At 38.2% G+C, this 26,613-nt stretch overlaps 1 protein-coding gene across 2 annotated transcripts in view; it reads right to left on the bottom strand.

The window, feature by feature from the left end:
• The window catches only part of PARL (presenilin associated rhomboid like), a 49,990-nt gene that overhangs the window by 11,854 nt on the left and 11,523 nt on the right, over positions 1-26,613 (bottom strand). The window contains exons 2-7 of one of the 2 annotated variants that reach the window (XM_007077557.3): positions 24,913-25,108; positions 24,283-24,423; positions 21,625-21,673; positions 9,154-9,249; positions 7,976-8,125; positions 6,230-6,300 (exon numbers count right to left, since the gene is read on the bottom strand). In XM_007077557.3, coding sequence (XP_007077619.2) covers positions 6,230-6,300; positions 7,976-8,125; positions 9,154-9,249; positions 21,625-21,673; positions 24,283-24,423; positions 24,913-25,108 — 703 coding nt within the window. The remainder of the gene's footprint in view (positions 1-6,229; positions 6,301-7,975; positions 8,126-9,153; positions 9,250-21,624; positions 21,674-24,282; positions 24,424-24,912; positions 25,109-26,613) is intronic. The other variant, XM_007077558.3, reaches the window with a different exon arrangement.

Raw genomic sequence — 26,613 nt, 5'->3', positions numbered from 1 at the left:
TTATTCTGAAAGATCTGTTCTGCCTAGAACATCAATATCCGCCCCCCAAAACTATCAGCACGTGCTATATTAACATTAAGCACAGTAGATGTCAATGTCACTAAGAATTGTAAAGTTGGAGTGAACAGTAGCTCATCACCTTCCAGGTTTTATTGCATACAAGCAACTCCAGTATCCCAGGTTTATTTTTAAACAAACTAAAAATGTCAATTCAATGAGGGGCGCCTGGGTGGCTCAGTCGGTTAAGCGGTCAACTTCGGCTCAGGTCATGATCTCGCGGTTTGTGAGTTCGAGCCTGCGTCGGGCTCTGTGCTGACAGCTCAGAGCCTGGAGCCTGCTTCAGATTCTGTGTCTCCCTCTCTCTGACCCTCCCCCGTTCATGCTCTGTCTCTGTCTCAAAAATAAATAAACTTTAAAAAAAAAATTTTTTTTTAAATGTCAATTCAATGAAACTCCAAACAAATCAAGCTGAAACCTTATTTTCTGAGAGGGAAAAAACCCAATAAAATTACACTTTCCCTCAAATGAAGCCAACAGAGTTTGACTGCTTGATGTGAAAGAAGAACATTAAAATTCTGTTAGGTGCCTCTACATTATTTCTCCATAGATGATTATGCTCTCCATCTAAAATGCTCATTACAGATATTTTAGTATGAAAGAAAATTCTCATTACTGTGCATTTCTATGTAAAACCAGTTTCTCTAACTATATCTTATTGTTCTTATACATTTTTTTTTTAATTTTTTTTTTTTTTAAGTTTATTTATTTTTGAGACAGAGAGACAGAGCATGAACGGGGGAGGGTCAGAGAGAGTGGGAGACACAGAATCAGAAGCAGGCTCCAGGCTCTGAGCCATCAGCCCAGAGCCCGACATGGGGCTCAAACTCACGGACCGCGAGATCGTGACCTGAGCCGAAGTCGGACGCTTAACCGACCAAGCCACCCAGGCGCCCCTTATACATTATTTTAAAGATAGAAGGCAGTTCCATTGTCCTAGAATTTTCTCAAAGTGACCTTTACCTACACAAATGTAAACATTTATGTATCTGAATAAATCCCAACTTCCTTTTTTGACAAATGTTTGGGCCTACCTCCATGCACAGATTCATTCATTCATTCATTCTCTTTCTTTTCCTTTCCTTCCTTCAAGTTTATTTATTTTGACAGAGAGAGTGTGGGAGAGGCAGAAAGAGGGAGAGAGAGAATCCCCGACAGGCTCCACACTGGCAGCACAGAGCCCAACGCAGGGCTCGAACTCACAAATCCAAGATCATGACCTCAGCCAAAGGTGAACACTTAACTGATGAAGCCACCCAGGTGCCCCTCTCTTTCTTTCTAGTTTTTATTTTGAGAGAGAGAGAATATCCACTCTCAGCATGGAGCCTGACACAGGACTCAACCCCATGACCCTGGGATCATAACCCCCGCCGAAATCAAGAGTCAGATGCTCAACCAACTGAGCTACTCAAGTGCCCCTATTTTTTTTTTTTTTTAACCTTTTCTAGTCAGGGGCATTTAAAAATACAGTGAACAGGGACCCTTTCTCCTCAGAAAAATTTCACATTCATATATGTTTTAGGTACAATCTCAGGGAGTTATTAACCCCAACTCACACAGACTCTAGACACTTGCCTCCTTGGTTAGAGATGAAGATCTTTTATTCTCCACCAACAATTTATGTACACTGGTTATGTACTTGCAATCAACATGCGTACAATTTTTTTACTTATTTCATAAGTAAATAATTTTCATAAATAATTTCCTATATCTATATAATCTTCATATCATATTGTTTACATGTATGATTTTTTTTTGCACCATAAATTTTAAATGAATTTACTCTAAGGGGTTTTGTGCTTCTATAAGTACAGCCAAAAACCTTGGCACTACATGTAAAACAAACATAAGACAACTCTGAAAGGCTGAGAAAGAAAAGGAGAGTGGCTAAGGAACCCTGGGATCCAAGGAATGACACAGTGGTGAGTCCCCTGGGTTTTCTTTTGGCCTCATACAGCTCAGACTTGGCTCTGGAGAAGCTCATGACCTGGAAATCCCAATGAACTCAGACATAATAGGTCTATCCCCATCCCCCAAAATGCTCTCTCTAGCCAAAGGACCAAGAAAGGGTAGCCTAGCAAGACAGTCAGCTTTTAGATAATAACCACTCTACTCCAGCCAAACAACAGAAAAGCTTGCAGCCCAATCCCCATCAACAAAGGCTGAGTGGAGAGCCTAGACTTCTACCCTTGCAGATGGCAACGAGGCATCATGATACCGCTGACGGGGTAGTGTCAGTGGAGGTCATGTGGGCAGCAGTAACAAGGCACCCTGTTCCTCCTAGCCAGGAAAGGTCTACATAGGAGACTGAACTTCCAGAACTCCAAGTCCTGCCTCCTAGTAACCAGAGTCCTTGTACCCTAGGTATCAAAAGAGGCTGAGTAAAGAACCTGGACTTTCACCTCACCAGACAGTAATGGTCAACCTTCCCCTCGTCAAAGCAGTGGCAGGGGCAGCCTCATGAACAGATTTAAATAAGATTCAAAGTCTCATAATATCCAAAATGTCCAGGTCTCATTTAAAAATCACTCAACATACCAAGAACCAGAAAAACCTCAACCTGAATAACACAACAGAAACCAACAAGATGACACAGCGATATTAAAACTGTCTGACACGTATTTTGAAGCAGCGATCATAAAAATGCTTTAATAAGTAGTTACAAGCATGCTTGAAACGAGTGAAAAAATAGCACAGAAACAGAAAGGCCAAAAGAAACAGAAGATACCAAGAACAATGTAAAATTTAGAACTGAAAAATACAATAACCTAAATAAAAACAATAATAGGGCCCAAACAGAATGGAAAGGACAAAGAAAATAATCAGTGAACTTGAAACAGAGTAGCAATTACCCAATCTGGACTACAGAAAGACAGACTTAAAAAAATTAACTGAATTTCAGAGACCCTAGAGATTATATTAACATCATGTCATCATAGTTCCAAAGAAAAGAAAGGTGAGGCTGAAAAAGCATTCAAAGAAATAACAGGTGAAAATTTCCCCAAAGACATAAACCTCTAGTTTCAAGAAGCTGAGCAAACCCCAAACAAGATCAACATAAAGAGATCCATGACAACAGAGTCAAACTTCTGAAAACTAAAGACAAAGTAAAAAATCTTCAGAGAGATCAACACCACCTTACGTACAGGGCAAAAGCTATATATATTTTTTAATGTTTGTTTATTCTTGTGAGAGAGAGAAGGGAGGTGGGGGGTAGAATGAGCAGGAGAGACAGAATCCCAAGCAGGCTCCATGCTCTGAGCTGTCAGCACAGAGTCTGATGGGGGCAGTGAGATCATGATCTGAAGTCCAGCTATTTGAACAACAAAGGATTTCTCTTCAAAGACTATGGAGGCCAAAAAGAAGTGGCACAACATTTTTCAAGTGCCAAAAGAAAAGTCAGCCTGGAATCTTTTTTTATCCAGTGAAAATATCCTTCAGAAATGAAGGGGAAAATCAAGACATCCTCCAAGAAAAACTTAAAGAGAATTTGTCATACCTACCTAAAAGAATGGCTAAAGAAAATTCTCTAAATAAAAAGGAAATGATAGAAGGAAGAATCTTGAAACATCAAGAAAGAAGAACAATGGAGAAGAAGAAAAATTATGCATACAGACAACAGACTTTTCCTCCCTTGGAATTTTCTAAATGATGTTTAATGGTTGAAGCACAAATGATAATAACAGTAGCCAATATTCTAAATGCACGCAGTGGAAATATTTAAGACAATTATATATTATAATTTGGGGAGGACACAGGGATGAAAAGGGAGGTAAGGTTCACGTCAAACTGGTAAAATGACACTCCCACCAGCAGACTGTGATAACTGAAGTACAGATACTGGAAAAGCCACTAAGAAAGTTATACAAGAGATATACTCCAAACACGATAGATAAATAAAAAAGGAATTCCAAGTGAATCCATTCTAGTGACCATTTTATTTTACTTGCAATGCTGTAAGAAGAGACTAAAGATACTTTCCTGACTTAGAGAACTCAGTTTAAGAACAGGTTAAATCAGTGATACTTAAATCAATGAAGTTACAGTAAGCAAGTTATCATATGTTAAGCAAGCTTCAATTTGGCCTGTGATATACGTCAAGCAAAAAACACATCTCTAACATTTTAACAAATGCTGTTTCCTACCACAAACATTTCATTGATCTTTGCCATCTCAAAATTAAGGGTTACATTTCACAGAAAATAAATTTTTTAAAAGCAGGTTAAAGCTTCCTACCAATAACTAAGAAACAATTTTTAAATGAGATTCAGAACATCCAGAGCTCTAACTAAATAAAACCCTTACCAAAATCCAGTATTCTTGCTCCCTAATGCCAATATGTCAACTGACAAATATTCTTTAGCCCTTCATCCTTTAACACAGGATTACAAGGAAGCCAGTAAGACCAATACTTCGTATTTTCTAACATAACTTTGTCAACAGTATTTGTTTCTAGATTTCTCATTAAAAATATTATTATACTTGGTGACTTAGTTTTCTTTAATTTTAACTAAGAATGAATGAAAATATTTGGGGATAATAATTTTATTCTGACATGGCTCTACAAAATTGATGACTGAACAGGAACTACCACTACCACGTTTTTTAGTACATGCTCCTTATTATGCTAGGCCATCTAAACACACTTGCACTGCAGATCAGAAAGAGATGTATTGTCCCCATTTTATACAGAAAAACAGAGAGGGTTGGTAATATGTCTTAGAAATCACAGATAAGTGGCAGAGCTGGATTCAAACCCAGCCTAATTCCAAATACCATCTGTCACACTCTTCTCATCTTGGACTTTAGTTTCTTATCTGCAAAATGAGAATAACACCTGTAGCACATCAAAATGCCCTCCAAGATCCTCTCATTTAATGAAAAAAGTATCCCTACTCTCAGAACCCCTGAAGTCCTCTAGAGAACACTCAGCCCTTTTAGCGTGGTCTTCGTTGCCTTCACATAACAGGTGCTTAGGCGGTGAATGAGGTAAAAGATTTGAAATATGTAAATTACACCAGCACCAAATCTTGTATATAAAACATTCCATGAAGGAAAAAACGGGTGCTTAAGAAATCACGTAGGTGACAGGACAAGATACAGGTCTCATTAGGAAATTTAAGTATAAAAAAAGGACAATTAAGTATGCACAAATATGAGGAACACACACATTATGGGATGATTACATAAGAATTCTCTTCCAAAACTGAACCTTCTTAGTTTCTTTAAATATGAAACTCTCTATCTGAATATATTTAAGTGTATTAGTGTTTAAACATGTACAAAATGAATGTGTAGTCTTTAGAGAGATGTTATACAAAGATTTCCATGTGCCTAGAAATTTCCATTAAACTAAAAAAACAAAAAACAAAAACAAAAAACACAACACTTTTTCTGTTTAAACATCCAGAACATAGCTCAGGAAGAGAATTGTGATCATCTTGCTCACTGGTATATCCCCAGTTTCTACTACAGTGCCTACTAGTCTAATCTGCACAGAAGACACTCAAATAGTGACTAAACAGAGGATATAGTACCAGATTCAAATCTGTAATTACTGAGAATTTTCCAATGCTTGATTAGGCTGTCTGGTTTTGAGGAATGGATACCCACTGTTCTGACTATGCTCTTGATTTGTAGTCTGTTCTAGTAAGTACAGTATATGTAAATGACCAATGGTTAAAAGCTATAGCCTGAAGTTTACAAGGCTCCATAAATTCTATTTTTTAAATTTTTTATTATTATAATAAAGTATTGTAAATACTTTATTATTTTGAGACAGAGACAGCGCAAGTGGGGGAAGGGCAGAGAGAGAGGGGAACAGAGAATCTGAGGCAGGCTCCACACTGCCCGCATGGAGCCCAACACAGGGCTCGAACCCACAAACCATGAGATCATGACCTGAGCCAAAATCAAGAGTCGGACACTCAACCGACTGAGCCACCCAGGTGCCCCAAGACTCTATAAATTCTAAATTAGACACAGATTAGTTAGTATTGTTTCAATGTTAACTTCCTGTCTTTGATCATTCTACTGTGGTTCTGTACTTGAGAGTAGCGTAAAGGGTATATAAGAACTCTTTGTAATAATTTTGGACTTTTCCATAAGTCTAAAATTATTTCAAAATGAAGTTAAAGACTAAATTAAGAAAATTTACATTACAAATACTTACTGCACCAAGTGATGGTCCATATCTTCCTGTCGCGACTTTACACACATAACTGACAAAATTGGAAATAACGCCTGAGAAATAAGTCACATTTCAATAATTTTAGTGTAGTATAAAAATGGTTTCCACCCCACAGAGACTAACAATGTTGGATTTCTACCTGGATCAGTACAAGGTGCAGGTATGAATACTTATCCTATCACTTCAGATATTTTGTAAGTGTGACCAACTACACAACTTACTGAGTGACACAGGGTCCTTCACTTTACCTCTCAGTTCTCACTTTCCTTATCTATAACATAAAAGAGATTAGTTTCAAACTCACCAACTGTCAGGGAATCCTCCGGGCTGCACTCCAAACACTAAATCGGATTCTTGGAACGGGACCAGGGAATCTATATTTTACCCAGCTTGCCAAATGACTCTGCTGCAATTTAGACTAGATGCTCTTTTACAAGTCCCTTTGGCTCCAATGTCATCTAAGCTGAATGTGGCTCATTTTAAAAAACTTCCTGTAGAGCAGGAATTAATCATCTGAAACAGACCCATGTGTAACCTACAACAATACAACTAGTGCTTGGGGAAAAAACTATACACTTCTGGCACAGGCCAAAGATGTTGCTCAGTTTCTAGTTTTGAAGGACCAGCTACATGGGTATTTAATTAACAATGACTAAGCACCCATTTTTGATGCCTTGTGGTAGATGTGTCTATTTAATCCTTTCTACAACCACTTGTCATGAGAGAGTATCATTATCCTCAAAGAGGTGTTATTATGGTCTTTTCTGCAGTATCACACAGCAAGTAGCGGAAATAAGATCCAGTAAAACTAGGTCTTCTGTCTTCAAGCTCTCAAGTGCTTTTTTTTCCATACTACAATATGACTACAGTATGATGTACTGTTTTTTAAATAAAGGGATTTCAGGGACACCTCGCTGGCTTAGTGTGAAGAGCATGCAACTCTTGACCTCAGGGTTGTAAGTTCGAGCCCCATGTTGGGTGTAGAGATTACTAAAAAAAATAAACTTAAGAAACATTTTTAATAAAAAAAAGTAAACGAAGGGACTTCAGAAACGAATTTTCATGCCATGTGGTTTTTAATTCAATACATTTTGCAAATAGAGAGGTAAAATTTAACAGACCAATTGCCAGTTTAGTAGCATCTAGGAACCTGGAATCCTTTACTACCACTTCCTAGTTGAAATAAGGAAACGATGATATCCCCAGGACCACAACTGGAGTGGCTCCAGACTAAGATATATGCTTTCAGAAAAGAGAAAAAACTCATTCTTGACGATCTTATTACAAAGCTCTGGTCTAAAATAAAGCTTTCTGGAAACTGAACACACTGTGGGAAATGAGCCTAAGGTTATTTAACAAAGATCCAGATGATTGAGACAGCCAGGAAGTCTGGGAAGAATTTATCTATAAAACGGTGGGCCTGAGCTAAAGTAGCCAAGGCCTAATGAGATAAAAACGACATGCTTAAATTCTCCACTGAATCTTAACCCATCCTATCCTAATTTAAAATTAAACATACCTAAATAATCTAAGAAGAAACTGCGAAACAAGAAGCAGGAAAGCCAACAACCCCACCAGCCTGCGATGTCCTTCTCTACAGACAGTATGTATAATTCCCTACATACAATCCTCATATGTAGAATTCAGCTATGATCGTTCCCTTTGTTCCTTTTCCAGATAGGTTAGCGTGCTCGTACTCCAAAAGATCCTGAGATTAAAGCTTATTACCTGCAGATAAGTACACTGCCATGAACTGTTCTTGACCCAGAATGTTCACTATGCTGGAGGAGAAGCTCCACAAAACATACATATTTGCTGCCATGTGAAACAAGGAGAAATGACTGAACGTTGACAGCAACATTGGAGAACAAAGGACCTCTACAAGAGAAAGAAAAACAGTCTGGTAATCATAGGACACACAGCCATGACCTAAAAATTATCTACTTTTGATTTTTTTCATTATTATTATGAAACAACTCGAACATAGGAAACAAAAACAGAGCCAGTTCAAAAGCTTAAATAAGATGGTTTAAGGTAGCATTTTTTTGGGCGCCTGGGTGGCTCAGTTGGTTAAGCGTCCGACTGCAGCTCAGGTCATGATTTCACAGCTTGTGAGTTCAAGCCCCACATCGGGCTCTGTGCTGATAGCTCAGAGCCTGGAGCCTGCTTCAGATTCTGTCTCCATCTCTCTCTGTCCCTCTCCTGCTCATACTCCCCATCTCTCTCAAATATAAACAAACACTAAAAAAAATTTTAAAAGATAGCATTTTTCAAAGTGGTAAAAAGTTATCTTAAATCTCTCTCTTCTTAGTAAGCAACCAATAAAAATTCTCAGTTCAATGAAAGCAACTTGTCCTCGTGGCAAAAGTTAGAAAAAAGAATTAGTAAGTTATTTCAGGTACAGATATAAAGTTGTATATAATAATCTCCTCAAAGAGTGAACTTGTAGTGATCACGGATCTTACGTCATTAAAAAATACATATCTACTGGGGCGCCTGGGTGGCTCAGTCAGTTAGGCATCCAACTCTTGATTTCAGCTTAGGTCACGATCTCACAGTTGGTGAGATTGAGCCCCACATTAGGCTCTGCACTGTCAGATCCCACTGCTTGGGATTCTCTCTCTTTCTCCCTCTCTCTGCCCCTTCCCCCACTGGTGCTCTCTCTCAAAATAACAAACATTAAAAAAATAATACTTATCTGATACGTGCAAGGCACATTTTAGGTACTTGGGATATAACACTAAGAGAGATGGGGTCCTTTTCCTCAGGGAGCTTATAGTCTATTTTCTGGATATTACTTACAACTGTTGACAAGCAACTCATCCTCTGCATAGCATTTCAGTTAACACAAAGCTTATTTCTTTCATATTACCTCTATCTCAAAATAAAGTCATAAGTAGACTTACTTGAGGCTGGATTGGATGTGAAATATCTGATCATTGTCCGCTGTAGAGAAGGTACTCTCCATAAACAGAATACAAAAACATTCGCAGCTATGATACCTACAAAATAAAGATTTATAATTTAGGGAGGTTAAAAATTGGAATAAAGAAAGTCTGATCAAAAGTCCACCTGAATAAGATTTTCTACCACAATTATGTAAGAGTATTATATACTTGGGGCGGGGAGAGGGTGAGCTAAGGGAAAGTAAGTGAAATCAATGTTTTTAAGTATCAAACTATGCCTTCGTATAGTCAGAAAATTCCTAGAAAATTGCAAATGCTCTAGAAGCTGACTTCCTTCGCTCAGATCCTTATTTTACTTTTTTTTTTTTAATGTTTATTTTTGGAAAGATAGAGAAAATGAATGGGGAAGGGGCAGAGAAAGAGGGAGACACAGAATCCGAGGCAGGCTCCAAACTCTGAACTGTCAGCACAGAGCCCGATGCGGGGCTTGAACTCACGAACCGTGAGAACATGGCCTGAGCCAAAGTTGGATGCTTAATTGACTGAGACATCCAGGTGCCCCCTTATTTTATTTCTTCAGAATGGTTCACACTGTACCCAACAATCATCAGATCTATAATTATTGTTTGAAAATGGCCAAGCCAAAGACAACTAATGTACAGAATTGGGTTCTCTGGCTAAGACTAGAAAAGCTCTATTACATAGCATGCTTCTTTTTCCATAGGGAATAAAATACCTCTTAAACTTATGGAAACACCTACGTATCAACTGGGTAAATAAAAATCCACTTGTCTGAGAAAATACATGTTAGATAAGAATTCAGGAATAATCTGGAATTTTGCAACTGCTTTTAAAACTGTTTACATGTAGGAGCTGGAGGACTGTTTCATTTTTCTCCAAGAACAGATGCTGCTAGAACTACCACTAAACGGAGGTTTATTATTTAATGATAGTTTCTTCACTAAAATGTGACTGAATAGTTAATTCTAAGTTATTCTTAAAAACTATGAACTTTAAAAACCACACTAATTGCAATGTACCACAACTCCGTGACCATATAGTAGGCACTCATCTACTTGAATTAATTAAAGGAATTGCTAGCAGGCAACTAGCCCTTTCAACTCCTTCAAGGACAATAAGCACAGATTCCAGCAACATTCTGGTAAGAGGATTTATTTTAGAAGATATTCATTGTATAATCCTCACCAGCTGTTACATCTTTAGCTCTCAGCTATCCCTTGGCATTACTAGTCTCTCCAGTTTTTCTCTCTCTTCTGAGAGGTAGGAAAGGAAGCTATTATTTTTCAGATTCTAAGACATCTCCTTTTTAATATCTGTAATCAGGATGCATCTTACAACTGGTGGTACGTCACAGATGAGCTAGAAACATTTTTTTCTCCATGGCACATGAAATGGTATTTTGTTGTATTTAACTGAATTGGTTCCATTAATTTTATCATATGTCTTACTAGTGGGGACTGACAGCTGTTATACATTTTCAGTAAATAACCAACTAGAACTCCTTCAAAGATGGTGAGAGGAACAGTATTCATGAAAGGATGGGAAAAAGGGGTCATAAGGAAGGCAAGTACGAATACTATGTATACTTCCCAATGAGGAGCCTGGAACCCTGGAACAAGGGAGGTGGGGAGAGGAAGGGCGGAGTCTCCGAAGACAGAGGAAGAGACCAGGTTTATTCTATGAAAGTGAGCAGTGATTTATTTAACATCTTTATTACCCAAAGATTCCTCTAAGGTCTAGGTTGCTGTACATAGTGACTGGTATCTCAGGGTAAGGAGGACCTGAGAAGAGTTTGGCCCCAGACTGCCATGATCATGAAAATAATTGGGGCTATACAATTTGCTCCAATTGTGGTACACTGCAAAGAAAGCAAAATGGGGTCCTTGATCCTGCCTGCTAGGCTGAAAAATGGCAACAACTACTCTGCATGTTCCACAGGCTACTTTCTGAAACCAGTGACATACAGCAGACAGTTCTGGAAACTGCAAGCAGCATAGTACCGCAGAGTCTAGTCTCTGACTGAAGAGATTACAACTAGGGAAAAGCCTTGAGAAGGGGAGAGATAACCAAAGATATCAAGGTGAACAGTAGCCGAAGAGTTAATATTGCCAAATTCTCACCCCAAAGAGGCCTTTTTGGTAAATTAAGACAGAATATCAGCACCAGAACACGCTGTACTTAAAACTCTCACTTCATAGGGGCACCTGGGTGGCTCAGTCGGTTAAGTGTCCGACTTCGGCCCAGGTCATGATCTCACAGTTTGCAAGTTCGAGCCCCATGTCAGGCTCTACGCTGACAGCTTGGAGCCTGGAGCCTGCTTCAGATTCTGTGTCTCCCTCGCTCTCTCTGCACCTCCCCAGTTCATATGCACACTCTGTCTCTGTCAAAAATAAATAAACTTTAAAAAAACCCCAAAAAAACAAAAAACTCTCACTTCATAGACCTGTGGTCTACAGTTAAGAATCCCATCAGTAAACAACTGAACATACATACCCAAATTATGTACACAAATTACTGTAATTCATTCTAAAATACACTAACAAATTTTAAATGAGAAAAGCAAAATGCAGTTATTTTCCTTGATGCACATCCCATTTTGAAGGCCAATTATAGATGAAAAAACTGAGGCTCTAAGTAAGAGATATAAATTTTTAGCCAAATTCAGTGGCCAAGCCACAATTCCTAATCTAGGGCTCTATTATACACAGACATAGGTAGCCAATAGGATTTCTTTTGACCTTGGTCACTCTAGGATTTCAGATCAAAGGGCTCTTTATCTAGGAAACAGCAGGTTGGTCCCCAGAAGCCAGTGAATAGGACAGGATGTGAGGTAATCCTAGGCCTGAGGCAGCACTGCACGTTGCCTAAAGGCATGGATAAAGGAATCCAGCTGAACTGACTGTCCTACTTATAACTTAGGGAAGAGGCCCCTAACCTCTCAGCCTCAGTTTTCTCTTCTGGAAGATAGGGCTAATAAAATCTACCTTAAACAGTTGAGTGTGATGAAATGAGAAAGCACAATTAAATGCAGCAGTCACACGGTGAAAACCCATAAATGAAAACTATGGTAGAAAGGGAACAGCCTTCTCCAGTCTGAATCCTACATATGCCACTTAGTAGAGCTTTGTGGTCTGAAGCATTTCATCTCCTTCACCTCAGCTTCATTTGTAAAATGAAGATAAATACCTCATATACCTTACAAAAGTTGTAGTGAGGCTTAAACAAAATACCACACGTGCCTAGTATGCAGAAGCTCACATAATGGTTCCCTCCTTACCCTTTGAGAAATAGAACTGCTTAAGGTCTTTGTATCTCCATTTACAGCGAGTGTCACTTGCCTCCTCCCTACTCAGTCAACTCTTGAACAAGCTCGACACCGCTGATTTAAGACTGCTGCTGGCTCAACACCTACCTTTACCAAAAAGGAGGCAATGGATTACATCAATGAAAATAATGAAGTAAGGACCTTGAAAAATTCTCCCCTTCACAAAACAATGAAAAATTGGCAAAAAGCTGTCAGAAGCAACTTTTTCACAGTTCTGGAAACTAGCTAAAAGCTTGCAGCAACTCGACATTTAAGGAAAATGGCTGAATCTCAAGAAGAACAGCAACTCTGGGGCACTTTAGCTTGCCCTGGTCCCATCCTCCACTTTCCAGCTATACGTTGAAGCTATAAGCTATGAAAACAATCCACATTTCTCGTACAGCCTAGCAAGCACTAGAGATGGTACAATGGAGCTGGAACTCTTTCAAAGCGTCATTCCCAAAGAACTATTATTTGATGTTATAATATTTCCCTGCAAAGCCCCACTTGCAAGGCTGTCTATATTTGACTTGACTGAGAGCTCAAGTACACAATTCCTTTTTCCAGGGGGCACTTGTCAAAAACAATTACAGGCAAGTGTTTTAAGTCCATGGCTACCTGCAGTGGGGGATAATATTTGGAGTAAACAAGAGACCAAACAAAAATCTTAAAAGGAAAAGCTGAGGAATGAGATGTCCATAGGAGCTTATAAAACCTCAATATATTCCTGGGATCTTGTACACCACAAGCCTAACAAGAAAATAACATAGATGATCCTAACAATAGAATCCCAAAATATATGAAGTAAAAACTGAACTCAAGAGAAATAAACAGTTTAACAATAATAGTCGGAGACTTCAATACCTTATTTGCAATAAGAGAGGAGATCATTGGCAAGGAAACAGAAGACTTGAACAAAGCTATAAACCAGCTATGCCTAACAGACATCTATAAAACACTCAACACAAGACAATACATTCTTTTCAAGAGCACATGTAACATTATCCAGGATAGACCATATGTTCAGCCACAAACAAGTCTCAATAATTTTTTTTCTTTTAAAGTTTTATTGATTTATTTGGGGAGGTGGTGCAGAGAGAGGGAGAGAGATTCCCAAGAATCTGTCGGTGCTGAGCCTGACAACAGCGGAGAGCCTGAAGTGGGGCTTGATTATCACAAACCATGAGATCATGACCTGAGCCAAAATCAAGAACTGGATGTTTAACCGACTGAGCCACCTCAAAAAATTTTTAAAACACTGAAATTATACAATTACATTCTCTGATCACAATGAACTGAAATTACAAATCAACAAGACATAGGGAAAGTCACAAAGATGCAGACATTAACACACTCCTAAATAACCAATGGTCCAAAGAAGAAATCGTAAGGGAAATCAGAAAATACTTTGAGATGAATGAAAACAAAAATATAACAGGGACTGAATTATGTTCAGTGGGTTAAGCAACCAACTCTTGATTTTGGCTCAGGTCATGATCTCGCACTTTGAGCACAGAGCCTGCTTGAGATTCTCCCTCTTTCTCTGCCCCTCCCCTGCTCACACTGTCTCTCTCAAAATAGACTTAAAAATTAAAATATAAATAAATAAAAATAGGCAAAGGACTGGAATAGACATTTATCCAAATATAATGTTCAAATAGCCAACAAGCATATGAAGAGATGTGCAACATCATTAACGATTACAGAAATACAAATCAAAACCACAATGTGTTACTTCACCCACCCATTAGGATGGCTGCTATCAAAAAAACAGAAAAGGAAATAGTGCTGGTGAGGATGTGGAGAAATTAGAACTCTTATGCACTGTTGGTGGGATTATAAAGTGGTGCAACCACTATGGAAAACAGTATGGAACTTCCTCAAAAATATTAAAAATAGAACTACCATATAATGCAGCAATTCCACTTCTGGGTATATATCCCAAAGAACTGAAAGCAGGGTCTCAAAGAGGTATTTGCACATCCATCTCCACAGTAGCACTATTCACAATAGCCAAGAGGTAGAAGAAACCTAAATGTCTATCAATGAGTGAATGCATAAACAAAATGTGATATATACACACAATGGAATAAAGATATACACCCAATAGCCATAAAAAGGAAGGAAATCTTATCACACACTACAACATGGATGAACTCTGAGGGCATGCTAAGTGAAATAAGCCAGTCAAAAAAGATAAATACTGTTTGATTCTACTTAAATAAGGTATATAATCAAATTTGTAAAAATAGAGTGGCATGATGGTTACCAGGGACTGCGGTGGGGGGGGGGGTGCAAAGTTGTGTAATTAGCATAGAGTTTCAGTTTTACAAGACAAAACAGAGTTCTACAAATGTTTCATAACAATGTAAACATACCTAACACTATTGAATTGTACACTTAAAAATGGCTAACATGGGGGTGCCTGGGTGCCTCAGTCAATAAAGCACCTGACTTTTCAGAGCCTGTTTCAGATTCTGTATCTCCCCCCCTCTCTGCCCCTCCCATGCTCATGCTATCAATAAATGTTTAAAAAAAAAATGGCTAACATGGTATATTTTGTTTTTACCACAATTTAAAAGTTAGAGTACCATATGACCCTATGATTCCACTCAAGGTATATTAGCAAAAGAAATGACAACATGTCTACATGAAAATGTATACACAAAAATCCACAGCATTATAATAACGAAAAAATGGAAATAACTCAAACGTCCATCAACAGATAAATAAACAACATAATGGAATATTCAGCCACAAGAAGAAATGAAGGACTGATACATCATGCCACAACATGGGTGAACCTTGAAAACATTACACTAAGTGAACAAAGCAGACACAAAAGGCCACATATGTGATTCCATTAATATGAAATGTCCAGAACAGGCAAATCCATAGAGAAAGAAAATAAATTAGTGTCTGCCTAGGGCTGAGGGGAGGAGGGGAATGGGGAGTGACTGCTAATAGGTATGGAGTTTCTTTTTGGGATGACAATGTCCTGGGATGATGACAGTTGCACAATACTGTGAATACAATAAGAACCACTCAAGTGGTTCTGCATACTTTTATGTGGCAAATTATAAGATATGTGAATAATATCTTGATTAAAAGAAATATATACTAATTTGGGAATCCTGCTTGGTTCAATAATCTCAGTCCATTTTCCTCCTTAGCCCAACGAAGGTAGTACAACCTTTTTTTTCTCTTTTCCTAAAAAAGGACCCACTATCCCACTTGGGGTTCAGTAGCTAAGTACAGGATCCCCTCTGCTGATGAGGTGGGCCAGCTCACCACTCCACAGCTTCTCTATCTGAAGGAAGCTAAACCTGGCCAGTCCAGACACTGACTCGTATGTACAACCATGACAACCAAAGAACTGAGCTCAAGTGGCCCCTACCTCAGGTTCCCTAGGAACCAGGACTATAGGCACAGGGATCATCCTGTTGGCTTCACACAGGGACTACAATTTCTCTTCCTGGGCAGTATGGACAAAACCAGTTAAGGACTGGTCCCACAGCTTTCTAGAGTCAAGAGAAAATCCAGAAAGACTACCCATCTTCAATCCTCCTGCCGGGAGACAAATAGAAACTGATAGGGGTAGATGAAAAGAATAGGGCAAATCCACAATAAGGGAGACAAAGACCTTTACAAACTAACCACAAAAGGGGTTATTTCTCTGCACCCTCCCTGCAGATGAGAATATGTAACCTCCTCTGTGAGCAACTTTTAGAAATAAAGGACTTATTTAAACTCTGTATGTTAATGGAGGATGTTTACATTGGTATACAACTTCAAGACAACTTTGACATCCAGCAAATCTATTTCCAGTAACTCATCCTAAAAATTAACTTGCAAAAGAGTACAAATATCTCTATATAAGGATATTCACTGCAGTGAATATAGAAGACTATAACCTATTGAAATATCCATTAATAAAAGACTTGCTACATAATATTCATTTCCATGAGTTACTACAACGTTATTAAAAAAGAACATTCTGAGCCCAAGGTGCTGGTAATTTCCATTTCTTGATCGGGTGCTAATTACACGGATGTACTCAGTTTGTGAAAATTAGTTGTACCTCTGAAATGTGCATGTTTTTCTATGCACATTATACCTCAATAAAATATAAAGAAGCAATAGACCTACTTGTATTGATACAATGTCCTTTAAAATATCAAGGGAATAAAAAAATAGGTGCAGAGAAGTATAAATGCCTATTTAGAAATAGATGCTTGGGGCGCCTGGGTGACTCAGTCGGTTAAGTGTCTGACTTCGGCTCAGGTCATCTCACGGTTTGTGGATCTGAGCTCCGCGTTGGGCTCTGTGCTGACAGCTCAGAGCCTGGAGCCTGCTTCAGATTCTATGTCGCTCTCTGACTCTCCCCCGCTTGTGCTCTACCTCTCAAAAATGAATGTTAAAAAGAAAAAAATTTAAAAAAAAAATAGATGCTTTAATAGAACATACAAGTTTAACTAAAAAGGAGTGGTTGTTATGGGGACAGAAACTGCATCACTGGAAGTCTACAGTGAGAAAGACTTATTTTTCACTTGATATATTCTTTACCACTATTTCAATCTGTTTGCATGCACATTTATTCATTTTACAATGGCAAAGACTAATCTAAGTAGCCAAAAAAGGGCTCCCTTTTATCCCAGCCATCCTATGCCAGCCTGCCATTTCGGGACAGTTTGCTGCAATTTGGGCTGTCAATAAACACCCAAATACCTGGGATGGGAGTAGGCAGTGTGGTTCACCAGAAAGGTAATTTAGTGATGATCTGCTATAGTTGAAAGTGAAAAGACGTAATCAAAAGTCTATTATTTAAACTAAGAAGGAGTGTGTTCCCCATCTCCAGCTAAAACTGTGTGATATCAGACAAGTTATTTAACCTCTCTGAGCCTCAGTTACCCATTCTGAACAATAAGGACACCACTAACAGGGCTCTTTCAATGAAGACTAATAATAAGGATAACAGTATGTATGTAAAGTACCTATCCTAGTACTTGAAGCCTAACTGGCACTCAACCATTAGTTTTTTCTTTACCCTATAAAAATAACTTGTCTGAAGACTGAGAAACCACGAGTTTCAGGAAAAACAGTGACAAATTAAAAGGTTAAGATTAACCTGAAGACCAAGTAAACACTGCCTTATGAACAACTTCAGGAACAGGGAAGCAGACCTTAGTCTAGGAAGTATAGCTCAAAATCTTTGAAAGGTATAAGGGGAAAGAAAATTGAAACTAAAAAATAAAGTAATCCTGGTAGAAGCAGAAAGCAAAGGAAAAACAGACTTTAGGGGCACCTGGGTAGCTCAGTAGGTTAAGTGTCTGAATTTGGCTCAGGTCATGATCTCATGGCTCATGAGTTTAAGTCCCATATCAGGCTCTCTACCATCAGCACAGAGCCTGCTTAGGATCCTCTGTCTCCCTTTATACTCTGCCCCTCTCCTGCTTATGCACGCGCACGCTCTCTCTCTCTCTCTCAAAAATAAACAAATGTTAAAAAAAAAAAAAAAATAGACTCTAGAAGTTGGGGCAGAAGGGTCAAGGCCCTGGGGTAGCAGTGCCTAAACTTTGGAGCTGACAATAGATATGGATGGGGCATTGTTTTCTCCAGTCTTCTCTTCCCATCCTCCTCCTTCCTGTCTCCTCCTTCATCAGATACAATAATTTGGTAGGTTCTTCTCTCTCAGCTTTACCAAATAGTAAAGTAAGCATTCTGCTGGGTTAACAGGAAAACCAGGCAAGTGTCTGAAAACTAGAAAGGTAGAGGAAATCCTCTCCTTAGAGGTTGCCTAGGGACTTCAAGTACAGGTTTAAAAGCCTTGCAGATCAACGCAACAGAACAGGAGAAGAGCTTAAGTGTAAAAGCATCAGGCACAAGTCTAACCTGAAGAATGCTATCTGATGCACCTACAAATACGAAGTGAACATATAAAAACTGTTCAAAGAAATGTGAAGTTTGGGGAGAGATTTCTGTGTAGTAATTAAGATTAATACCAAAAATTAAAAAAAAAAAAATCCCCAAAATAACCAAACAAGGAGGAAAAACAAGGAGCAAGACCAGTTCTCTAGCACACTTGAAAAAGGGATTCCCAGGGACAGGTTGAGATTGAGTCAAAACCAGGGATTCCAAACTGGACATCATCAACTCTAAGGCAGGGAGGTTTTTCACCTCATCACTGGACTCTACCTTAACAATAAATTACAGGTATCCTTTATGATTTGTTCTTATCTAAACCTAGGAACCAAAGAGATATGGGTAAATCTGAGATACCCCTTGCTATCTCAAGCTCGGGAACCAAACATTTCCTATGCCTCAACTATGTGCCTGGACTTCCTATATCCAAAATCTTGCCATCCAAATTCAGGAGCTCATTAGATTCAGACAGCAAGGAGTCCTTATGTAAAATGTTCAATGTAACAATCAGACATCCTTAACTTACCAGAGCTTTCATGTTGCCACTACCGAGGAGTGAATACTACAAAGCAAAGAAACACACTGGTCTCAAAGAGCTTTGAAAGGACTTTTCAAGTTCTTTCAAAATTCAAAAAGGAAAACAAAACAACAACAACAGAAAGCATGTGCTATCCAAGAAAGAGAGTGGTACAGAGTCAATCTGTCACCCCATAAATCAATCCTCAAATAAAATCAGGAGCTAAGCCAACCTCATTTAGGATCAGCCCAAAGGAAGCAACTGGGAGAGCTAAGCAAGGTAAGCTAGATGAATGGACACTTCTGAAGAAACAAGACGTAACTGTAATCGTGAGAATAGCACATAAACATGAGACTCTTAGTATATAGTTAACTTATTAAACATTACTAACAAATGTTGTATAGCTAGACTCACTGCTACCAAAATAATTATTTCCTACAACAGAAGTCTGAGGTGACGCTGAATGGATCAAAGAGCATTTCCTCAGCTTTTAAAGTCACTTAGATAACTTCACAATAAGGATTTGGCATGACTGCTCACGTTTATGTGGTTCAAAATACTTTACATACAAGCTGCTAGTTAGATTAAAAACATCTGTCTATTCCTACTGCTACATCCTATGTGCCAAATAAATTATTAGACTAAAAGAAAAGAAAAAAGCTAGGGGAAATTCTGATTTTCAGTTATCTCCAAATACCAATTTCTTTGAATACGCTATGCACTGGCATGAGAAATATTTTATTTTTTTTAATGTTTATTTTGAGAGAGCACATGCGCGAGCAGGGGATGGGCAGAGAAAAGGGGAGAGAGAATTCCAAGCAGGCTCCACACTGTCAGCACACAGCCCAACATGGGCTCAATGAACTGCTAGATCACAACCTGAGCCAGAACCAAGAGTCAGATGCTTAACCAACTGAGCAACCAGGCAGGCACCCCTGGCATGAGAAATATTTTAAATTCTGACCCCAAGTTTCTTCAAATATTTAATGGCATAAAATCTGAAAATGTCAAAGGAAATCAAAACTTTGCTATCCCAAGGAAATACTGTTAATTTTGGTTACTTTCAGAGAACAAGCAAACAAACCAAAACTCTCCTGTTAATCCCAATGGAAAGAGATGTATTAGTATAGAGCTATCTTGAAAGGTATCATATTTATTAAACCTCACTGACTAATCAATTCTACAGTATGGCAATATACTTTTGAAAAATCTCAATCCTTTGATTCAAGAGTCCATTTAACATTCATTCACTTAACAGATTTTCATCAAGTGCCCTTACTGTGTGTGCAAGACATGTGCTAGTTGCTACAAAAAGTGAAAAAAAAAAAAAAATCTCACCGTTGTCCTTTAGGATGCTGCATGCACAATTACTAAGGCAGGCTGTGTTATAAATGATTAAAAAGTGCAATGAGTTCAAAAAAATGAAAGCACTTCTGTTACCAGCAAGACTCCCTGAACTCAGGAAACTCCCAGAAGCTTCTGCCTAATGGTCACTTTCATCTTTTAGATATTAACGAACTGCTGTAACAGGAGAAGAAACATGTGAGGGGAAGCCTGTACAGACAAATCACAAAGTGCCTTCTCAATATTCATCTCAAGCCCTGATGAAAGGAGCCTGCTTACCCCTGTCAGACAGTCATGGCTTTGGAAATTATTCCCCATGGTCTCCTTATTTGTACAAATAAGGATAACCTTGTGAGGCAACTCCACCTGTGTAGTCGGTCTATAGCTCAGCAAGGAGCAGACCCACTTCAGTCCAGTAACATTTCCTATGAGAAGAAGTGTCTGAAGCATAAGCTTAAAAAACCAGCTCAGGTTCCAACAAGGAGACAGAAAAAGTAAACCTTCCAGACAGAGGAAAGAGTCCAAAGGAAGAAAATAAGCACCTTTTCTCCACTTAGGTAGGTAAAAAAATTGAGTACCATTAAGACTAACTGTATTTGAGAAAAAGCAGTATTTTGCTATTTTTCTAGGAAGATTTTTTTTTCCTATCCGTACAATTGTTAAACTTTCAAATCCATTTCCCCAAATTTCTCAAGTAACTAAGTCCATAAAATATTGTGTAAGTGTTACTTTGAAAAGCCAGCTTTGTCTGTCATAAAGATTTACAAAGAACAAAAATTAAATTATCATGGTGACATGCATGGCATGCTTATATTTATTCAAAGAGGATTTTATAAACAGCATGGTAAAGAGAAAATCAGCTTCAGAATGAGACAGACCTGGGTTTTGCAACTTAGCTCTACTACTTACTAGCAGTGTGACCTTTGGAAAAGTTCCTTCTCTGAAAGCCATTCCTTACTGGTAAAAAGGGAGATAACTACCCGGTAAACAACCCTGTGAGGTAGGGAGAGAATGTGTATAAAGCATTCTGCATAAAGAAGGTGCTTAATCAATATCCCCTTTAATTTCTTTAATAGGGAAGTAATAAATACAACCTATTACACAAGCTAGGATTCTACAACAAAGATAGATTATTTGATCAGTGTCATACTACGTCAAAATTAGAAAGCAATTGACCCACAGCATCACATATACCATTATGCCACACTACTTGTTATACTATTACATTAGCCTGAAGGTACAGAGACTCTGTCTTCTAAACCACTGGTGAGCAGAGTACAAAAGCCATTGACTGTGACATACTGTACCTTTTGGTTTGATTTCTCTTCCCTTGAATGGCTAAAACGTGTAAGCTAACACAAACCTGTCACAGTCCGCTGGCCATCACTTAGGTTATTCCACCACTTGTTAATCTAAAACAGAAGGAAAATTGCCTATCACCATATGGTAAATACTTTCAGGCTAGGAAAATGAAAAGCCAGAGAGAAAAAGCTTTGTGCATAAAAAGATTCCTCATGTGTAAAAATACCCATAAACAGGGACGCCTGGGTGGCTCAGTCGGTTAAGAGTCGACTTCAGCTCCGGTCACGATCTCATAGTTCCTGAGTTCAGCCCCATGTCAGGCTCTATGCTGACAGCTCAGAGTCTGGAGCCAGGAGCCTGCTTCGGATTCTGTGTTTCCCTCTCTCTCTTCCCCATCCCTGCTTGCACGGTCTCTCAAAAATGAATAAACGTTAGGAAAATATTTTAAACTTACCAATAAACAGACATAATAAATATGTGGCAAAACAGAAAAGCAGGTGCTTTATAGCTAGCTCACATTCTCTACAGAGCGACTGTCTAGCTCTGGGACATCAGACAAATTACTCCTAAACTTCTTATCTGACATATGAAATGCAGACAGTAAATAGACCAGTGGCAGTACTGCTGTGAGAACTATCAATAACATAAAGCACCTAGCACACTATCAGATGTAATAGGTATCAAATTTAAGTGATTATTCACCAAGGTCCAATCTAGTTGTAGAATCCTAACCAAGAATATTTTCTAAAATTACCTTTTAAGGTATGATAATTTGAGGTTTAGAAAAAAAGACACACATCAAAATAAGCCTAGGATTTGCTTTACAGTAATCAGTGGTGGGGAGAGAAGGGAAACAAAGTTGGCCTTGTGTCAATAATCACTGAGGATGGATGACAGGGGTTCATTATATTTTTCTTTATTAAATCTGTTTGAAATTTTTCCATGACTAAAGTTTTAAAGTAAAAAATATATCTTTTTTAAGTTTATTTATTTGAGAGAGAGAGAGAGAGAAAAAAAAAAACAAAAAAAAAACAAAAAACACCACGCACAGAGAGGGGCAGAGATGGAGAGAGTCCCAAACAGGTTCCGCACTATCAGCACAGAACCCAACATGGGGCTCGATCTCACCAACCAGGAGATCATGATTGACCTGAGCTGAGATCAAGAATTGGATGCTTCATCAACTGAGCCATTCAGGTGCCCCTAAAAAACAAATTCTAACTATGAAATTGAACCATACTTTGTATACCAATACAGAAAGAAATCCAACGTTAAAAAAAAAAAAGTTACAGATCAGTATGTATATTGATGCATATACAATGATTCCATTTTTGTATTTATAATTCAATTGTGTATGAGCTTTCAGACCTTACTCCCTACAATATATAGTGGTGTGGCAGGGGTTCCCAGGGCTTTTGCTCCCCATGTTATATTTATGTATTGTTTTAATTTTCTTTAATGGGCATGGATTTTATATTTTATAACCTATCATTTGTTTACCTAGTATAAACAAATCCATCTTTGGAAAAGATTATGTATATTGCTTGTGTCACTTTTCACCATTCTAAAGAACCAACTGGGCCATCAAAACTTTATAATACAGCCATATGCTGGAAACCCATAGCATTCTAAGGAATCCAAGATTATGGAACAGGTCAGTGTGATTACCTCCTCAAACATATTGTACTGAATAAATCACTGTTAACTATTGTAGCTTTCACCTGCAAATATTACACCCACTGTCCTTCTGACACCAAGCCTCTCTAAAACAGGTATGGCTCATGCTACTTGCATGTCTATGGGGAAACGAAGAATGAATACTTCTTTGTACTTTGAAGAACGCTGAATTATCATTAGGAGAAAATTAAGCGGACATCAACCTTCTCTCCCAAGTAGAGAGGCATGTGTCACACACAAAAAAACCAAAGGTACTTGAAAACCAAATGAACCTGGATCCACATATTAACTTAAGGCCTCAGTGCTCAATAAGTATTGTCAAATGACATAAATATATTTTATTTGAAAGGCAATATTTGTAAAACAAAAAAACAGTTAAGAAATTGAAAGAGGGTCACCAACTTACATGTGAAATAATGAAAAGTTCTAAAAGCTCTGTATTTGTACCCTTTTCTTGCATCCTCATGCCCTGAGCAGTTAGAAATAGAGGGTATTTATCAAAGGTATGTAAACATGTCACCAAGCTTTTTAAAATCCACATAATAGGGGTGCCTAGCTGGTGTGGTCAGTGGAGCATATGACTCTTGATCTCAGGGCTGTAAGTATGAGCCCCACACTGGGTGTAGAGATTACTTAAAAATAAAATCTACATACTATTTCTGTACCTGAAGCATAAATGTTTTGAAAAACTGCCTATGATTCTAATATGGACTCTAAAATAATCCAGCAACGTGATACAAAACAGTAGCCCTTCAACTTTAGTAGGGCTGAGAGAGACACCACAACATTAATTTTTAGCAACTTGATTTTTGATACATGTGGGTAGAGGTACAAACTTCCTGGAACACTGTCAAGTACAATACTGCCAGACATACAAAGCATAAGTAAATACTCACCACAATGAAATGACTCTAAAGAAGAATATTAAATTCACTAACTACATATTTGCTGATCTAAAGGTCGTCAGTCACTAAAAACACTTCACAAATAACCAGACTTCAAAATTTATGATCAACTAGAAGAAAGCCATGTTTATCTTTACCTCCTTTCTGAAGTCTCCCTCCTTCTGTGGTCTTATGCTATCCAACCAATCAGCTTTTATACCATCAAAATAACTCTGGACCCTGGATTTCAGTGATTCATATTGCCAAATGGCAGCTGATCCAAATGCACAGCCTGTAAACTACATAAAATTAATATATCACAAAATAAATTCAAAAGAGAAATAGACCTACACATAGTTCCAAGGAAAATATTTCATTTTCATTGCTTCTTACAAAGCAACAGAAGGAACAGGAACATCTGGCACAGTAAAACCTATTAGATGAAAAGAATATTTAACTGTTCCCACATTTTATTAACTCCACAGTACCCTGGAGCCTGTTTACAGCCAGAAATTTTCAAATAAAATTCAAAGTATCAACTTAGTATCACATGAAAAGTTACCCCAAATAAGAGGCCCATAAGTTTCTTCTCCAGGGCTTACATAAATGAACCAGATTCTAATAGTAATTATTAAATTCACATTCTCCTGTAATCATTCATGACCCCAGATACCCAGATCCTTTAAATCCCCCTCCACTTGCCTTTAAGATAGACCAAATAGGACAAACAGTACTTCAACACTACACCAGCAGCAAGTTAGGTGACTCCTAGTGACATGAGCACTTACCCCAACAGTGAAAAACAAGGGCTTTATAAGGGTCCTTATAGGATAGGGAGAAGGATAAAAGACTGTTTCTTCTACAGGAGGAATCAAAGCACTTCTCTTGTATGTTTCACCAGTTGTTCCAGTGTCTGATCTTCTAGGTTCAACCTTCCTGGGTGCTTTTCTGAATCCACATTTTTGCTGAATAAAAAAGTTAAACCTTTAAGGGGAAAATAAGAGATTACCAAGAGCACTGTCTTGGAAACATCAACCTCTATGAGCCTCACCCCTGGCCTGCCATCATCAACATCTTAGTTCATTCTCATTCTGTAGCTCCAAAGAAGCCAAGATGCCTACTCCCAGGTAGAATTCAAAGTCAAAACACTGAACCGTGCCTTTCTAGAAAAATATAGCAACTTTATTTATTTTTTATTTTTTTTAAATGTTTTTATTTATTTTTGAAGGAGAGAGAGAGGGACAGAGCATGAACGGGGGAAGAACAGAGAGAGAGGGAGACACAGAATCCGAAGCAGGCTCCAGACTCCAAGCTGTCAGCACAGAGCCCGAAATGGAGTCTGAACTCACGAACCGTGAGATCATGACCTGAACCGAAGTCGGACGCTCAACCGAGCCACCCAGGCTCACCCAGGTTTTGTTGTTTTGAGTCCTCATAGCTTGACCTCAAAATATTTGACACTATCGATGATACTTACCAGCTCTGCCTAGTTCCTGTAAGATTGCATTCCCTATTCTTCAAATTCACTTTCCTCATGGCTCTTTTTTCCTATCCCTTAGTGACAGATATTCTCAAAGGCTCCAATAGTTCCTCTACACACTCTCCATTCAACCGATACAAATCTCTTTTTTTTTTCTTTTGTAAAACTGTAACTTCTCCTAAGTAGACAATGTAGAATCCCCTTTCTGTTTGTTCCCATTGTACTCTAAACATACCATCTTTCCAGACTCAAAGCTCCTTGAAAGCAGAAATCGGAAAGGCCTTCCAAAACTTTGAAGAATAAATGTATTTCTGTGGCCTGGATGACTGGTAAGTAAATGATTCAAATATATTTCTTTAGTCTTAACTTCCATCTTCTATATTGTATTTCCAACCATATACTGAATATTTCCATTTGGATATGCTCCCAATTACTTTAAAACCAATGTATTAAAAGAAAACTCCACCTCTATAAACAGCTCCATTTTCTGACATCCTCAATCTTTTTCTTTTTAATTAATTTATTTAATTTACATCCAAGTTAGTGCAACATGTAGTGCAATAATGACTTCAACAGTAGATTCCTAATGCCCCTTACGCATTTAGACCATCCCCGTACCCACAGCCCCTCCAGCAACCCTCAGTTTGTTCTCTATATTTAAGAGTCTCTTATGTTTTGTCCCCCTCCCTGTTTTTATATTATTTTTGCTTCCCTTCCCTTATGTTCACCTGTTTTGTATCTTAAATTTCTCATATGAATGAACTCATATGATATTTGTCTTCCTCTAATTTCACTTAGCATAATACTCTCTAGTTCCATCCACGTAGTTGCAAATGGCTGACATCCTCAATCTTTTGGAGAGACCACAGTTCTTTCAATCACTGAAGGTTAAAAAATCTAGAGGTCATTTTGGAGTTCTCTCTCTCCTTTACTCTTTCTGTCCAATGAAAAACAAACTCTGTCAAATAAAAATATTTTTTTCATTCTTAGTCCCTCACCTCATGCCTGG

The sequence above is a fragment of the Panthera tigris genome, chromosome C2 (assembly GCF_018350195.1).
Source record: "Panthera tigris isolate Pti1 chromosome C2, P.tigris_Pti1_mat1.1, whole genome shotgun sequence".
NCBI classification, from domain to species: Eukaryota; Metazoa; Chordata; class Mammalia; order Carnivora; family Felidae; genus Panthera; species Panthera tigris.
This window is presented reverse-complemented; position numbering and strand designations above follow the sequence as displayed.